The sequence below is a fragment of the Apteryx rowi genome, unplaced genomic scaffold, assembly GCF_003343035.1.
Source record: "Apteryx rowi isolate R43461 unplaced genomic scaffold, aptRow1 scaffold_412, whole genome shotgun sequence".
NCBI lineage: Eukaryota > Metazoa > Chordata > Aves > Apterygiformes > Apterygidae > Apteryx > Apteryx rowi.
The window spans coordinates 609618-626319 of NW_020450638.1; the positions used below are offsets into that span (position 1 = coordinate 609618).

The 16702-nt window shown below is 36.3% G+C and overlaps 1 protein-coding gene across 4 annotated transcripts in view; it reads left to right on the forward strand.

Annotated features, from left to right (window-relative positions):
- Positions 1 to 14564: 14564 nt before the first annotated feature.
- ST18 (ST18, C2H2C-type zinc finger) overlaps positions 14565 to 16702 on the forward strand; it is a 51093-nt gene continuing 48955 nt past the window's right edge. For 3 of the 4 annotated variants that reach the window (XM_026075835.1, XM_026075834.1, XM_026075836.1), the window contains exon 1: positions 14571 to 14754. In XM_026075835.1, coding sequence (XP_025931620.1) covers positions 14580 to 14754 — 175 coding nt within the window. In that variant the 5' untranslated portion in view covers positions 14571 to 14579. Of the gene's footprint in view, positions 14755 to 16702 lie in introns of all 4 variants that reach the window. The other variant, XM_026075833.1, reaches the window with a different exon arrangement.

The window sequence follows — 16702 nt, forward strand, 5'->3', positions numbered from 1 at the left end:
GAAATAATCACCTGTGTTTTGATAGCCGCTCCTCTGTCATCACAGGCAGGTGCAAGGTTGCAGAAAGCCCAAGTCTGGAAGTGTAAACTAATTCATTCTTTCTGTCTGCTTTTATTAACAGTTCAAGTGGATTCTATAGCTCAAGAGCTCAGGTAAGAACTCATGTAATTTATTTTTTTGTTTTGTTCTATGATTACATCGATGAATTCATATCAAGGATATTGCTGTAAAACAGAGAATCCAGTAAATGGTGTATCATATAGAGATTTAGCATGGCTCTGACAAAAAGTACTTGATGCAGATTCACTTTTTAAATAGCCCCAAAATAAAAGCAAAAGGTTAGCAATAATTATGTGAGTATAACCAAAAATTAATGCAAATTGGGCAGGATTCTAATGTGTTCTCTTTATCTTTAGTGTGAGTCAGGGCACAGAACAAACAAGTATGGTTTCTGATCAATCTTTCTTTTTTTCTGTAATAAAAATTATAGTTGTTTAACATCTGAACATTCTAAGAGATATTAATCTTTATAGGGTTTTGTAAATTCTAAATGCATAAATTGCTCATTTTTCATCAAGTACCTTATGAGATTCTATATTTTATTGAAGTAGCAGAGAATACTTTTCAAATTTGCATAAAGCATGGCTGTCCAGTCAAAACTGTACATTCTGCAAGAATATTTCAGATTGCTAATAATTTAGTAAAATTTTAATATCTGAATTACATATTCCATGTATAAATATAACAAAATACAATGATTGAGATCCCTTTTCTGTAAAAATAGCAATTTTACTAATGTGTGCACTTAGACCAAGGTGTGGAAAGACTGGTATGTTCTTCAGCACTGAGTCCTCAAAAAAGAACATGTACCATCAAATTCAAGTTTATCACTGGGACAAGATCTCTTTTCATGTTGCAATTGAAAAAAAGTAGTAATTAACATGAGTGTACAGGATCCCTCAAAAAATACGTACAAGTAGCTGCAAATCCCTACAGTTGTTATCTGACAAAAAGTACAATGAGCTACAACTGCAAAATAAGTACTGAAAACATTTTTACAAAAGCTCTTAAGAGTTTTTCTTAAATTAACTTATTATGGCTTTACTCCTTCATCACACACACTACTGAGCTGCTTTGATAAGCATTGCAGGCATCTGAAACACACATGCTTGCGGGCTCATCTGCCTAGGGAACAGAAACAGCATCATGTGATTTATCTGGTCAATCAAAATGCCACTCTCTTTTTAATATAGGGTATGAAATAATTACAGCAAGTTATTTACAGTTAAGTCATATAATATTTTAAAGTTTTATTTTGTTTTAAAACTGAGGAAACTATAAACTGCTTTTAGTTATTCCATGAACAGAAGCAGAGGCTAACTTTTCAGATAAATTATTCATGGTGAGTCACTCATTCAGCTGTACCCTGAACCTCACTTTTCTGTATGGCTTCAGTTTCCTGAGATTTAGTGCTTCCCCTTTTTCTTCTGTGCATCTCTAATTTATGCACCAGAAGGATGCATTAATCTGAAGAGGCAGTCATCCAAAAATGAGGATGGTCCATGTGTTCCTAAGAGAAAAATGTTTGAAAAATAGAGGATGTGCAAGTTTCTGCAACATCAGGGAAGCTGTAATTTATGCGTTATCAATTTATATAGGTTTTCCCAAGCAATTTTGCTGTTCCCTGTGAAACACATGCTATCTTCAGAACTACTGTGTCACTGATTATTCTTTCTGTGTGTAATACCTCTATGAAGAACCGTACATTGATTTGAAACACTGAACTAAACAGTCAACAAAGCCATCGCCCAGTCCCTCACTTGGTATCTGTAATTTCTACGATACAAAATTCCACACTAGGTATCTCAGCAGTCAAGTAGCTCTACTTGCATACAAGTCAGGTGATCAACTTTTGTGAACCCATTTGTGTATGAAAAACAAGAGACAGAAAGAGAGACAGGAGCTGTTTTTTGAAAAATGTAGCCTATGAACCATATTCCTGTTACTCATACCCATATTATTGCAGAAGGACTATTGAACATTCCTCAAAAATTAAAGACTGAAATAGTCTATTGTATTCTCTGGATACAGATATTGGAACCACTGTCTTTTCTGACCAAGGTTTTAAATGCCTTATTGGCTGAGAAATTTAAATCCATGCTTAATTAATTTTGCCTTTTTCCCCTGGCTTATCCTCTCTGACAAAGCACTTTTGCGCTCCTTATTGAGTTTCTGTTACAAAGTGCCTTGGGATACTTCTACATGAAAGGCACTACATAAGCTTACATGCTCATATTGTATTACTATTAGTTTCATAACACTGATTGGTTTTAGAGCATTTGTTAGCCTTTCTTATTCTGCAAGTTGTGTTTCACAAAAGTAGAGAAAGAAACAAATGAAAAACCAAACAAAGAGTCACAATCACTGAAATCACATGAACCAATTACATGCAATAATACATGAAAATTTCTGTCTTCTAAATTTCAAGGATTACCTTCTTGCTTAATGGAATTCAATGTCAAAAATTCCATCGATTTCAAGAAAGCCAAGATTTCACCCAGAAATCTGGCTACGATTTTACTGTCATCCATTTTTTTATGAGAAATAGGTCCACCTTCCTGCTTAAAAAGTCTGTTTTAAGGAAAATATTACCTTAAGGCCAAGGTGTGTTTTAATTTTTTTTCTATTCATTAAAATAAATAAAAACTATTTTGCTTTGCACTGAGTTTTTGGAGGACAGTACTTTTCTTCCAGACACTGAGCACCTGTGTACAGTAGCACTGCTGTTTAAGTGCCAAACTTGCACTGGTTTCATATAATTATATTTCCTGAAGAATCCCAAAATTGAAAATTATCTAAATATTTTTTCACGCATGCATATTATTAATATTGGGGTGTTATTAGTTCACATTTATAAGACTTCTTTTACTGTATGTACTGTACATGTGGTAGTGTTTAAGTGTAATTTCCTAAATTTAATAAGACATCAATAATCCTTCAGTACAGAACCATTTCCTCTTCCAGCCTTAATTATTTACTTATGAACAACGTGGTTTAATTTTTCATGTAAGAACATGGTGCTGGGGTCATTCCATTGGTAGCAAACTACCCCCAGGAAGTAATGAATCTTTTATCACAACCTAAATATAACAAAACATGATATGTGTTTGAAGTGAGTGCTGAAGCCAGGAGCTCTCTGTCCCATATATTCAAGTTTGCATCTGACATCCTTCTGGCATAGCATCTCTGTTGAATCCGTCTTCTTCAGGAAACAGAAAGAAGAGGTCTTCTTTTAGCTGGTTTAGTCATGGACCACTGAAAGGACCAGTACCTTCAGCTATCTTCAGGGTTAGAATGAAAACCAAAGGGAAGTGAGGAATATTGGTGTGATGTATTCTCATTACTGTGTTCAGCTTAACAGATGGGATACAGTATGATGAACCATCTGTAGGTTGTGGAATGACATCTGGGTCAGACCAAGGAAGAGCAAATTGGTTTGATCCAAGCTTGGAATTGCAAAAGCATGGATCACTTTGGCTAGGTCCATATATGAATAGAAAGGGTTCCATTTCTGGGTTAGCTACAGGTGAAACCAAGTCCTTCTGGCTTCTGTCACTAATGATTAATGAAGACTGCACAAGACACCAGTGTTTCAAGTCACAGAGAACAGACCTGCTCTTTGATGGCTGCAGTCACACTTCCCCTTACTCTCTAAAGTGTTGGAGCATTTAAAGGAAAGTTACCTTTTTTCTGGGACTCTTGATCCAGATGTTGTGAGACATGTTAGATACTCAGATAAGTTGAATTGGTCAGTGTGAATGAACTAGATATGAATATCTTGAATGTTTTAGCAGAGAGAGAAGTGACAGAGTAGAGCTGTCTGGATTTCTTTGATAGAAAGAATAACTGGACACTTCAACCTTTATTTCTGTCTCTTGATTAGGAGAAAAAACAAGCAAGGCAACACTGCAATCAGCAGTTCTGAAGTATTTCAAAAGGTTTTATTTCACTAAAATGTATGCCTCAACTTTATCCAAAATGCTTAAGGTGTATTTCAGTGTAAATAACAGTATTGACAGCAAAATAAAAAGCATTTTACTAATAGAAGTACCTATTATTTGTTTTGCAGTGCTCAATATTTTGCTGGTTTCCTTTAAGTATTGGTAAAATGACATGATCTGTGTCGCATAAAATCTGCACTCTAGTTTCAGACAGTAATGGAATGAAGGTAGAGAGTTTGATAGATAGAAGATGATATGACCACTCAGGAAAAGTTCATAGCATGAAAGAAAAAGGTTGTGCATGCCTAGCTGCGTTTAAAAAGGAAAGATTCATTGTTAACTCTTTTTATGAGCTTCATAAAATACGTAGGTTTTTAAGAAGTATTTGTAGCCTGCCAGATGACCAGAGAAAGAGGTAGAAGTAGTACTAAGATGATGGAAGGAAAAGCAGGCACATGAAACAAAATCTAGGATTGGTGGCACAAAAGGGTTCAAAGAGGTTCCTCGGTAAGAATTGAGATGATGCTTAATTTGTCTAGCTATCACCTTCACAGCACCTTTATCCCAAAGAACTGCTTAGAAGTGAGACAGTGGCTGAGAAAGACATTTGTTACTACCCTGCACTAAGGAAAAACTGTCAGGTTTGGACTTTGTTTCTGCTTTCACAAAAGCTGGTCTTCAACTCAAGTAGATTTTCTGGAAATCTCTAGGAAAAAGCACATTTGTTGTGATACTGAGTAAGCATATTTGGAATAGAACTGAGGTGCACTCTTAAGTTTCCTGGAGACCCATCTGTCTCCCACTGACACAGAGTGTGGGACCCCCATAGTTTCTAATGTGCTTTGCAGAAACAAAGGGTGTCCTTGAATAAATATAGACTTAGTAGTAAATTCAAAATGAAGACGGTCAAATTCCATAGAGTTATATCAGCTCTCAGGATGTTTATCCTGACTTGTTTAAGAAATCAGGTACACAAGTCTGAGTTTGACAAAAAGTCTTTCCTGCAATTGAAAATTGGGTGTTGACAGCACACGTTCCCAGCTGTCCTCACCAGTGTTCCCTATGATTGTAACTGGCTGGGACAGGGTTGTGCCAACTTGTCATTCAAATATTTCTTCATGATACATCTAGATTATGCATTTCATCTGAAACAAAGATCTGTATCACACTGTTTTTTTGATAATTGATCTTGAATTAAAGAACAGGCATATATCTTAAGAGCCTCTATTGCCACTGTTTGGGATCAGAATGTCAAGAGTATCTACTATTTGCTCTTTATCTAAAGAAAGAGACTTCTGCCCTGTCCTAGTCATTGCAGAAATTAAAATGGTTATGGGACTTTAAAAATGTTCATCCTCTGCTTCTTATGCCATGACTTCTGGTATAATCAAAGCTTCTTGACAGTGCTGCTAGGTTCTTAAGGAATTCAGGCTGGCATGCTAGTCAGTACTTTCCTCAAAGAATCTGTGAAAAACTGTTTTTTATGCTAAGGAAACATAATTTTGAAATTGATGTTTAATAGAAAATACTAAACAGTCAAGCATAAACAAACCCTGAACAGTCAGTATGTGGTGCAGTGTGAGGCAAAGGTAAGCACGTGCTGGTCACAAAGCTAGTAAAAGAATAGTGCTGAAATTCACCTGTCCTTATTATAACATCCTGTATGTCAACCATTCTCACCATGACTAATAAACCAAGCATAAACAAATTGTAACTGCAGTCAAGTTTATGGGACTGTCATGTCTAAGATCCTCCCTTGCTTCATTCTTCATCTTCCAGTCCCTCTTTAATTAGCCATCAAACTGTGAAATCTACAGTACTGGCATCTCTTCTCTTCCTTTCCCTCTCCCTCTCCTGTCCTCCTCTCTTCCTCTCCTCTTCCCTTCCTAGTGCTCTGATAAGTTTCTGGACCCTAGGCTTTTTGCCTTTTTTGCAGTCCCACATACTTTCATACTTCAGAAACAGGTTGTTCAATATCTTCAATATTGTAAAATTATATTACCAAAACAGTAACCGAGAAACAAATAAACATAGAAAGAAATTCAAAATTCAAACATTTTCCACCTCAAGTTTTCTACCCTCAAACATTCATGTAAGTGGGTTACTGTTTGCATAAAATGTTTGGAATTGTTGTATAATGAATATCAAATAAAACTTTTTTCCATTGAAAAGCCATTCTTTGAATGAGATTGTAAGTGGTTATAAGAACAGCCATTCTTAAAAATAGTTATCATTCTTTCAATGAGGAGAAATAATACCATATGATTCTAGGTGATCACAAATAATGACTTTAATATTTTGCAGGTAACCCTGAGGTTAATAGTTGACTTAACTATTCAGTGAACTGTTCTGAATAACCATTAAGATAGCTGAAATAGGATCTGTATCTTATACTGGTTTTGAGACATCAGTGGCTGGAGCTGTTAATTACAATGAATCATTTGCCTAATTCCTGTATATTTTAGAACCTTTTAGTCTAAGCACTGTGACGTATACCTTTTTCTCCTGGATTTATTTAGAACATTTAAAAGTTGTATTTTATGTCCAGATTTCTGTTTTAGTTGATATTTTATGTGCATCTGTGTTAATTTTTTATAGGTGATATTAATACCTTTCTTCAATAACTAAGGCATTAGATAAGTTGCTAACATATTATAGGCCTCTCTTAATGTCTACTATGCTCATTTCTAGCCAACACCTGCAACCTCAATGTCTTTTTTTCTCCCACCAATATACTTTATCTGGTTGTGGTTTTACAGCTTTTCTCCTTGAAGTCTCAATTTAATATAAAAAACTGTAATGATTAATTATTCTCATTGTATGCTTTTCTGTTACGGTTAGTTTCATAATATATGCCACATCCACATCACTTCAATTATGTCTGCTAGACTGGCAGATAGCTATTTTCAGGTTTTTTTCTACCTGACAGCTTGTTGTGTCTTGTAATGTTTCTTCCCGAACATTCTTGAACTAAAACTTTTCCATTATTTAATGTATTCCATACTTTATCATTGCTTTTTCATCTATGTTTTTTTTTTTATTCTCCAGGAGTCATTATATTCCCCATCACAACTTCTGTGTTCATCAGCACACAATAAATGTTATCATCCCAATCCTACAGAGGCATTTGGAGTTGCATATGCCTTAATACCTTCTGTTGGGTGACAGAATGCATCAGAACATTATAGCCCCAAACGCTGTTTCCTCTTATGGCTGATCTCTTGTCTGTGGAGGACTGCAAGCCGTATAGAGATTGTAATGCCAGCCAGTTACTTCTGCCTCATATATACCACTCATGAGTTAAATATTAGGGCTGGCTCAACGGCTGTGTCTGACTGATATCAAGAGTGGATGCAGCCAGGCAAAAGCAAGCCAAAACAGACTGTGGACAGCCTGGAGATATCAAGGAAGGGAAAAGAATGCAGCCATGGGATCTCCTTTTACATTAAAGGGATGTACTGGGTTCTGACAGTGGGTTGACAGTCCCATTGTCTGCTGGGAAACAAACAAAAAGAAATAGTGTCTTATTTTCTTCTTACATCATTTCTAGCCAGACTGTAGTTGCAAGTGTGATTTCTTTATTTAAGCATTTGTTGGCATCAGCAGGCTGACCACTCATGTGCAAGGCTTTCTTGATCCAAAGATTGTGTGGATGAACTGTAGTTCTGCCTAGAAACTTAATCCATTCTAAACCAAACTCCTGGCTAGGGTCTCACTGGAATTTGTTGACCTACTGAACCTGGACAGAATGAGAGATTGAATGAAAAAGGGACTAGAGTGACTGGATTTGGCCCAACTCTTGGGCATTCATGCATATCACTGAATTTAAGAATTTGTTGAGCTCCAGGCTATAAAAACTAAGTTTCCTCCAAGCTGGCTTTCACTGAAAATGACTTAACTGTCAGAAAAGGGTCCAAGTCTACAACTCTACTCATATAGAATTCTTGGTCTGAATTTATAGGACTTTAGCATCAAAGCATATATGATGCGCTCTCTCTCTCTCTCTCTCTGATGCTATATATGTCCTATATTTATATTCCTATTTTATAGGAATAGCAACCTGAGGAACACCATCCATTTCATTAACTTAGTATTTCAATTAGGGCATTTATATACATTACTTTATATATAATCTGAATATCCTTATGATCCTACAAGCTCTTGAACAGAAATGAGAAAAATAGAAAAGAGAAGAGAATTTAAATCTGTGCTGTCCTCCTCTGAATTACTTTTCCTGTGGGGAGAACCCTGTTGAAATAGTAAACTGATTCAAAAAAAAATGTTTAAAGGAAAAAAGTCATGTCATGAGCATAATGAGCATATTCTAACGAAAATGCACCTATTGCAGTCTGAAATGATTGCCCTTTAGCCTCAGGCTTCACAGTGAGTTTGAGGAGTGGGCAGATTTCACCATAACTGCATTCCTTTTCCTGTGTTATTGCTGACTTACCATCATTCTGCTCTTTTTACGTGCTTCTTTTATTTGCTCAATCATTTCACAGTTCAGTTATTCTTTTTGGTCAGGTAACCTATAACATTTAGTTTACTATCTGAAACATCTCCAAGCTCAGTACATAATGACTCAACACCATTACCCATTTCTCCCCAGTCTCTTACGGGGTCTAGTAAATCCTCTTTCACCAACAAGGTTATGGCAGCTTCTTTGCTTTTCTTATATGTCTTTTTTTAAATAAAATATATCTTTCAATATATAGCTCCAGCCAGCTTTGTTATGATAGCATATTTTCTCTACATTATTATCTGTCCAGTTCTGATACTTTTTTCATAGCTAAACCTTTCATTTGGATCGACCAAAAGTCCTTATTCGATACATAAATAATTTTCTTTATGTCCTCTGAGAGACTTTAGTTAGTTTTGCTTTCAGCACCTATAAGGATTTTAGGATGGAATACAGTAAATGGAAGTATTGTTTAGCTGTCATTTTTTGAAGGGCATGAACCCTGTAGATTTTATGTTCCAATATTCATGGTCAGAAGTGATGCAACTTCTTCCTTTAGAAAAAGATGTTCTCTCTCTATTTATAAAGTCTATGACTAATCCATGTCTTTTAAGAGTAGTTTTCTGAATCTAGGATTTGTCTTTGAATGTAGTCATGATATATATATTCTTTCATATTCAGTAAGTAATTTCATGGAATTAGAAACACCAGCCTTGTCTTTGAATCCTAAACAGTTCTTGCAAAACTGACTGATGCTGTGGATTTTTATTCTTTCTGTGGAGATTCCAACTTCTATCTATGAAGAGACCGTATATTAATACCATCTTTATGTGTCTTCTCACTGTTGACAGCAATGTAGGCTGATAACACTATCAGTCTCAATTCCATTGAGCTATAAAATTTACACTCACACTTTACAAACAGTGAAGGTTACTTAAGGAAACAGAACATAAATCTCACCATCTTAATCTGAAGGCAATGTAAACAATTGAGTTATATTTACTCTCACCCCCTCCCACCGACTTCTGTTGTCAATCTAAAGTTGCTCTAATTAATAGTACTTATTTGGATTTTCATTTGCACTGATCAGACTACCCACTCTCTGTTTCCTTGGATTCTGACATTGTTCTGTTCTGCAGTGTGTTCTGTTCTTCTTATTTTACTCGACATCCATTACAGGCATTGACGAACAGGCTAACCATACCCCAGGTTTTACCCAGTGTGGTAATTCTTATCTGTGATATCCTGCTTTACCAACCTGCAGGCTGCTGTGAATAATAAAAGAATCCCCCCAAGATCTACAAGTCTTGCCAACAGATTAATGGCAAAAATCCTTGCTGGTTACAAAGTGGTTAAAGGTCATGTTAAAAGCTTGACAATCACATCACATAGATGTCCTCATTGCAGAAAAGATGGGCATGACGGTTTTCAGCAATGAGAAAAGCTGCATATCATTAGGTTAAAATCACTTAAAATCACTCTAGTCACCCCTCTCTTTCCTCTGAGACATTACTTTTTGGGGGGAACTAGCCTACTGTTCCACCTGTATACTACCAGTGTCTGCCCACACCATCTAAGACGTGTTCTGAGCAGAAAGAAAGCAGAGAGAAGACCCTAATAAATTCTAAAAAGGTATTGTTTAACATGTTTTTTCTTTTTGAACACGTGCAACTAGGTCTTACGTGTCTTATATTTTAACCTCTTGGCTCACGCTATGGTAACTGACACAAGATTGGTTTTGGTAGCTAAGTCATTGACCAAAAAAAAAAAAAAAAAAGCTCATTATAGATAGTATTAAAATGATTTATTATTCATAAAATTTAAGTACAGTTAAATTGGGAAAAAGCATGTATTGGCTTTGGGTTCATAACAAAAAGAACTTCTTCTGTTTTATGAGCCTCAGATTACCAAATAACCTTGACAGCTGAATCAGTGTTCCATGACAACAAGCAGGCCATTGATAAATAGCAACAAAACTATTAGATGTTGAATTTATGAGATGAGTAATAGAAAAGCTAAATTATAGGTTTACCATTTGACAAACTACAGCTTGACAAATCTCTGCTAACATGTGTGTGTGCGTATGTGTGAATGTACATAAGCAGAAGAGAGAAATAGAAACTTTTTAAGACAAAGATGAAATCAACATGCCATGAGTGTTACAAAGGCATAAATATACTCTTTTCATAGTCATTAGATTCCCAGTGTCCATTATCAAAAACTGAACAAGTCACTTCTAAGTGCTTGAAAAAGCTAACATTCGTGAAGTTGGTTTCTTCTGATTTTATTTTCATTTTTACCTTTAAGCACTATAATGTAGAAAAGAAAGGGAATAGTTAGTACTTGGTAGATGCTTAAACTGGCTCTAGTAAACTATTGGATTGCAGCTAAGTCGAAACCAGAAGTTTAAAATGTCATTTTAAAAAGTCACCAGCAAAAGCAAGAGCATACACTGCTGGAGTTAAAAATCTTTTCCTGGCCTGTGGAGAGCAATTTGCACTTCCTAGGAAAGAAGCAACAACTGTGGTTTTTCATGCTTCTAGAATCAGAGTGGAAGGTATAAGGAATGAGTTTAAGGAAATTTGAGTCTCAAACATTCACTGACTTTAAAGTGGTGGGAACTGTAGAGGAAATCTGAGTGAGTGGCTGCTCATATACAGAATATATGTATATACATATACCTATACATAAAACCAGCTAGTGCATGCTATTCTTTCCTAAAAGAGAAATCATCTAGCATGAGCAATTAGGCCTCCTGTCAGTGACAATGATGAGGCAGCTTTTGATTAATAACTGCATAACTGTGAGAGCAAAACTCAGTCTGGAAATTTGACTCAAACAGAACCTGCAGTTGTATATTTGCTTCAGAAAGTTGCTCCGTTGTGATCCAACAGAATACACAGGGGACTATGGAGTCATGCGAGCAGCATAAATCAAAGCTGCGTCTCTCCTCCTGCCAGATCATGGTAGTTATAGTCAAGTGGGATTCTTGTGCTCTCATTTCCCAGCACATAACTGCAGGTGGCAGGTGGCAGCAGTACCCCTGGCATTCATCTTGACTGTGGCTTGCTAACTAGTTTGGTTATCTTTTAGGGTTTTGGTGAAACACCAATGTGTTTGAACATTGTTGTGCCTACCTGCAGTGGTGGGCTTATAACATTGAGTTATTAGAAAAAGATTGTGCTCAGTGAACAAGTGTACAGCAATAATCTTACCTTCTTTTCTTACTATGTTTTTCCCTAACTTGACTGGAAAATACACTACAGCCAGAGAAGTTAGACAAGTTACAGGATTAATGCTGAAGAACTAGGTGAAGTTCTGTGACGTGTCATACTAGATGATCTAATTGGATCTCCTGTTCTAAAAATCTATTAATTATGCTTGTGTAAGACACAGCTGTAGCTCTGTTGAAGGGAAATTAAACACTGGAAATTCATCTGTTCCTAAACACTCTCTCAATAACTGCTGGAGGTAAATTTGAAATTTGACAAATAAATGAGAAAGATTCAAAAACAAGCCTAGTGATGGCTTTGGTTGATAAAAGAACGGTGTGAAAGGTTTTTCAAACATTTGCCAGTTATGCAATTTGCCTATAAAAACGTAAGTGGTATGAACTGCCATTCCCAGATATGAATTAAGCAACTCTTACTTGTACTTTCTTAGGAACAAATTATGCATATTGTTCTGCACTACCTCTGTCCCTGAAGTCTGCTTGTTATATGACATCATTTCCAAGGGGACACTTGTTGCATTGTGATTCTGACCTTTATATGATACTTTTGCTATTCTGTACTAAAAAACTGAGAAAAAACAGAGAATACATTCAACCAGAGCAGGTGGTTAGCGTCCAGTATTGCTGCTGCCCATAGCATTTTAGCTTTTAGAAGATCAAGAATATCCACTGTGTTTAAGATGCATATGGTAGAATTTTAACATTCCTCCAAAATGCAGATCTTCATATTTCCATGTCCTTCATGTTTGCAATGATGAATTGCCAAAAAGGTGCTTGGCCAAAAAATGGGTATTTTTTTAAAACAAAAAGCTCAAGTTAGTCATATGCTTTAATCCAAAACAATCAGAACCTGAGCCAATTTAGTGCACATAAGATACCGTGGAAGGATTAATTTATGCTGTTGAGCTTGTAATATGTGTAACCAATAGGAGCTGTCTGCATACATGGATTTTTTGCAAATCTTGCAGCTAAGTCGTTGAGCCAAATGCAAAATCCAGCACCTAAGGGCATCATGTAGACTGTAATGCACCCTGGGGGCCTAAGGTTGAGAAAGCATTGAGTGGATTACACAGATTCATTTACGTAGTTTTTTCATCTCTGACAGATATAATATGAATACTGTTATTTGTACTACATACATTTCTGAGAATACTATGTTTGAAAGAAAAATCAGCACAGTAAAATCACTTATGCAAAAAGTAAAAACAGGAAAAGGGGGGGTTTGAAGGTTCAGACGTCTTTAGTGAGATGTCATATGATGTAACACCTATATGCCATACAGATCAAAGGCTTTATTATTGGCAAAGACTTTATCTGCAGAAGTAATTAATATGCAGATCAATGTGTGGATCTTAGAGGAGCTGAAACAAGTATATGGAATCTGCTAGAAATCTTCTTTAAAAGGCAGTGATCTCGTCATGTCAGTCACCTGAAAGCTAGGCATCTAGACTGGTCAAGACCTTTCCAGGGGAATGATTCACCTTCTTTATCTGATGCACCTAGTTTTAAGTGGGATGAATTGCCCTCTGGAGGAACCTATCTCTTTCCTCCTCTTCTCTTCTCTGAGAAGAGCTTAAATCAGACACTTATGGCTAAAGTTCATGAAATGATACTAACACATGGGCATGATACTAAAAGAGGAACCCATATTGCAAAACATTGTGAAGGAACAGTGTGTTTCACATACATTTTGTGTTGTTGAACTGTGTACAGTGACTAAAAATTTCATTCATGATGCATAATTGGATTTTCAGTTTATGTGGAAGTTTAAGCACCTGGCCCAGAGTAGAGGAGTGAAAAAAATCACTTTTCATGACCAAAATGACCAAATGACCAAATCTAATAAGTGTTGTATTTTCCTAGTCATACACAATAGCTGTTCAGTCAAAATCTGCTTTCTCGTCCTCCCCAGCACAGTTTTATAATAATCAGCATTGCCAAATGCTTATGTCTATGCAAATGACAAGGAAGGCTGTTCAGAATCACACAGTTATAATAAAGCACAAAGCAGCAACAAAAACACCCCAATAGACACAATCTACAGACCTAGATATAACAAGAAATGGGCATATTCCAAGACACTGTTGCAACTCCATTAACACAGGCAGGTATCATCCAGTGTAACAGAGAGGGGAGCCTGGCATAGCCAGAATGGTAGCTGATGATTGTGTTAAACGTACAAATCCAAGGACAAAATTTGACAACAATTGTATAAAATTTATGATGTCCTTTCCTCCTTGCCCCAATTCTGTGTGGCCCTTTCTAATTAATCTCAAAGGTAATAAAACTGAGCATTGGATCATGCAAAGATAGGGGATCATAACAAAAATAAACAAGCAAAACCCCTGTGATCAGCAACATAAAGGACACAAGCAAGTTTCCATACTAATGGAAAGATAACGGAGCTAAAGGTTCGGAAGGTCATAGTGTAACTGGTGGTATACTTTTCACATTAGCTGTTTCTCTGGATTATCTGCCCAGTCTAAATCTTTGTTCATCCTTTCCTGGGTGTATTTATTTTACTGCAGAACAGAGTTTAGATTAACATATGCTTATTTAGGATTAAGGATGTTGGATTATGGGTGTTTTGGTTTTGTCTTCCTCCCCTTTCCCCTTCCCCCGAACAGACTTTGGCAGCAGTGAAAAAGAAATGGCACAGTGGATTTGCCTGTGCCCTGAACTTTGAATACATGAGCTAAAACTAAATATCCACTAACCACAACTAGCTGAAACTGCAAGCAAATTAGTATTTTGTCATTCTTCACTTTTCTGCTTAAAATTAAAATAGAGGATAGTGCTATTTGTTTAATAATTTCCCCATTACTTCTCCCACTCTTTTCTCCATCATCAACCATTTCTCGATCATTTCAGTGCCTACAAATGCTCTATGGCTAAGAAGAGAAAGGCTGAAGAGCAGCTTTCAGGCGTTCCAGTCAACAAAAGAAAATCCCTGCTAATGAAACCCCGTCACTACAGCCCCAGTTTGGAATGCAAAGAAGAAAATGAAGACCGGACAGATTTACAGGAAGATTTCAATGTCCTTGAAAGCAGTTCAACTCCAGGTAGTCATGCAGTGTGGCTGTGTTTGAATGTGAATTCCACAGAAAAGGGAGATACGAAGCACTGTATTTTCAGAAAGGATGTAGAATGTGTTTGGCTTGTAACAGAATTGGAAGGGTGCATTACTGTCTAGGTATAAGTATCATACTTCAAATTATTTTGTACAGTAACTGCTCATGAGGTCTAGTAAATGCTTTGTAGGTCACAGAGACAGACATCCACTACAGCAGGTCGTATATGGAGCAGCATCTGCTTCTTCGCTAGCTCTGTCAAAGAACAAGGTTAAGCCCACCACCGAGAAAAACTCATTTATGAAAAGTAGATTTTCACTGGAATATTTAGAGCACTTATGAAGAAAAAAACAAACTGCGTAGCAAAACATTGTTGACTTTAACATTTAGCAAAGCAATTTCATGCATGTGACTTCTACGTGTGTTCTATTTAACACAATTATTAGACTCAGCACTTTTATACTTGTTATTCCAACTCTGCTAAGCCAAACATATCCAACAATTTATAGAGAGTTCTACAATGTGTATGCTGCAAAATATGGAAGAGGGCAGGGGAGACAGAAAGATATAGCTACAGTATGTCTTTATCGCTCTTTCTTTGTAATATATGTAATATATGTTTACACACACATATATATATATTAAAGATGAATAACAAATATCAAAGTATATGAGCCATCACATATTTGTTTAAGAAGTCCTGCACAAATTGTTACTCATGCAAATGAGAAGAAATCAGTGGAATACATGCTGCATTTGTTTTAAATGGAAGATTCATCATTAGGTCGCAAAGTCAAGAAAAAAGGAAGGTGAGCTGGCACTGGGAAAATTGTAATCATAGGTGCTATGAAAACTGATGGGATTGCACTCAGTTGCTATAACTGGTTATTACAGGTGTTTAAAGGTAATTTATTTTCAACTCCCATTAAAAGTTTCTTGAACCAACTTTTCCAGTACTTTGGAAGGAAGCAAAGAACTAAGATTAGGGATTTGTATCTTTATCCACTCTAAACAGAATTTCCTTTAAAATTTTCTTTTGTACATGTTATACATCTGAATACTATAAAAATAAGAAGCCTGTCTTTCAGATTAAGACGCCGATTCTGTCTCTGTTGAAATCAGTGGTGGGCTTTGTGTTGTTTCAATATAGCAAATATCTCAGCCAGTTGTCACTTGTGAGTCTTCTAGAAGGAGTCTCTTGCAGGTGTCCAAATGGGACTGGAAGGGATCTGCCTCTTCAAGCAGAATGCCAATTAACAATATGATACCCAATGTCTGTGTCTTTTGGATGACATCGCTAAGCCAAATTCATCAAGCAAAAAGCACCATGGTTTTCAGTGGCTGTCAAGGCCTGCAAGGAATGTTTTTATCTCCTAACATCACAAATGCTAAGGGAATTGTTTGAGTAAGAGTTCTTGCACCTTTCTGTAAATCTGCAAATTTTAGCTATTTTTTTTATATTGATTCAGCCTCGTCAGACCTTCCAGAACTGCCCTCAGTAATGTGCTTTCCTTCCCTTGTATCTGTCTTCTGCACAGCTCAAAGAATTCACTGAAGGGAAAGTACTTTGCCGGGTGTAGAGGTAGAACATATGCTGATATACAGAGGAACCTAAGTTATTTAACTTTTTCTTTTAAAAACAAAAGGCAAGTGTTGGATGAGGTTCATTGATATAAACATAGGGCAACCCTATTTGCACCCAGCCAGTCACCTATTCAGTCAGAAGAAAAAAACACTTTATTTCGAAAAGTTAAATTTGCTACCAATTAGATTTCTCCAGATCTGCTTGTGTCAGTGATAATACAAGCTAACCCTTTTCTTTTAATTTTATCAGTTAAAGTAGTTGAAAACAAACACCAGCTAAAGCATACAGCTGTCCTGGATATGTAGGTTTATTTACAATTTCTTAGTGTAATATTGCTTATTATATTGTGAACTC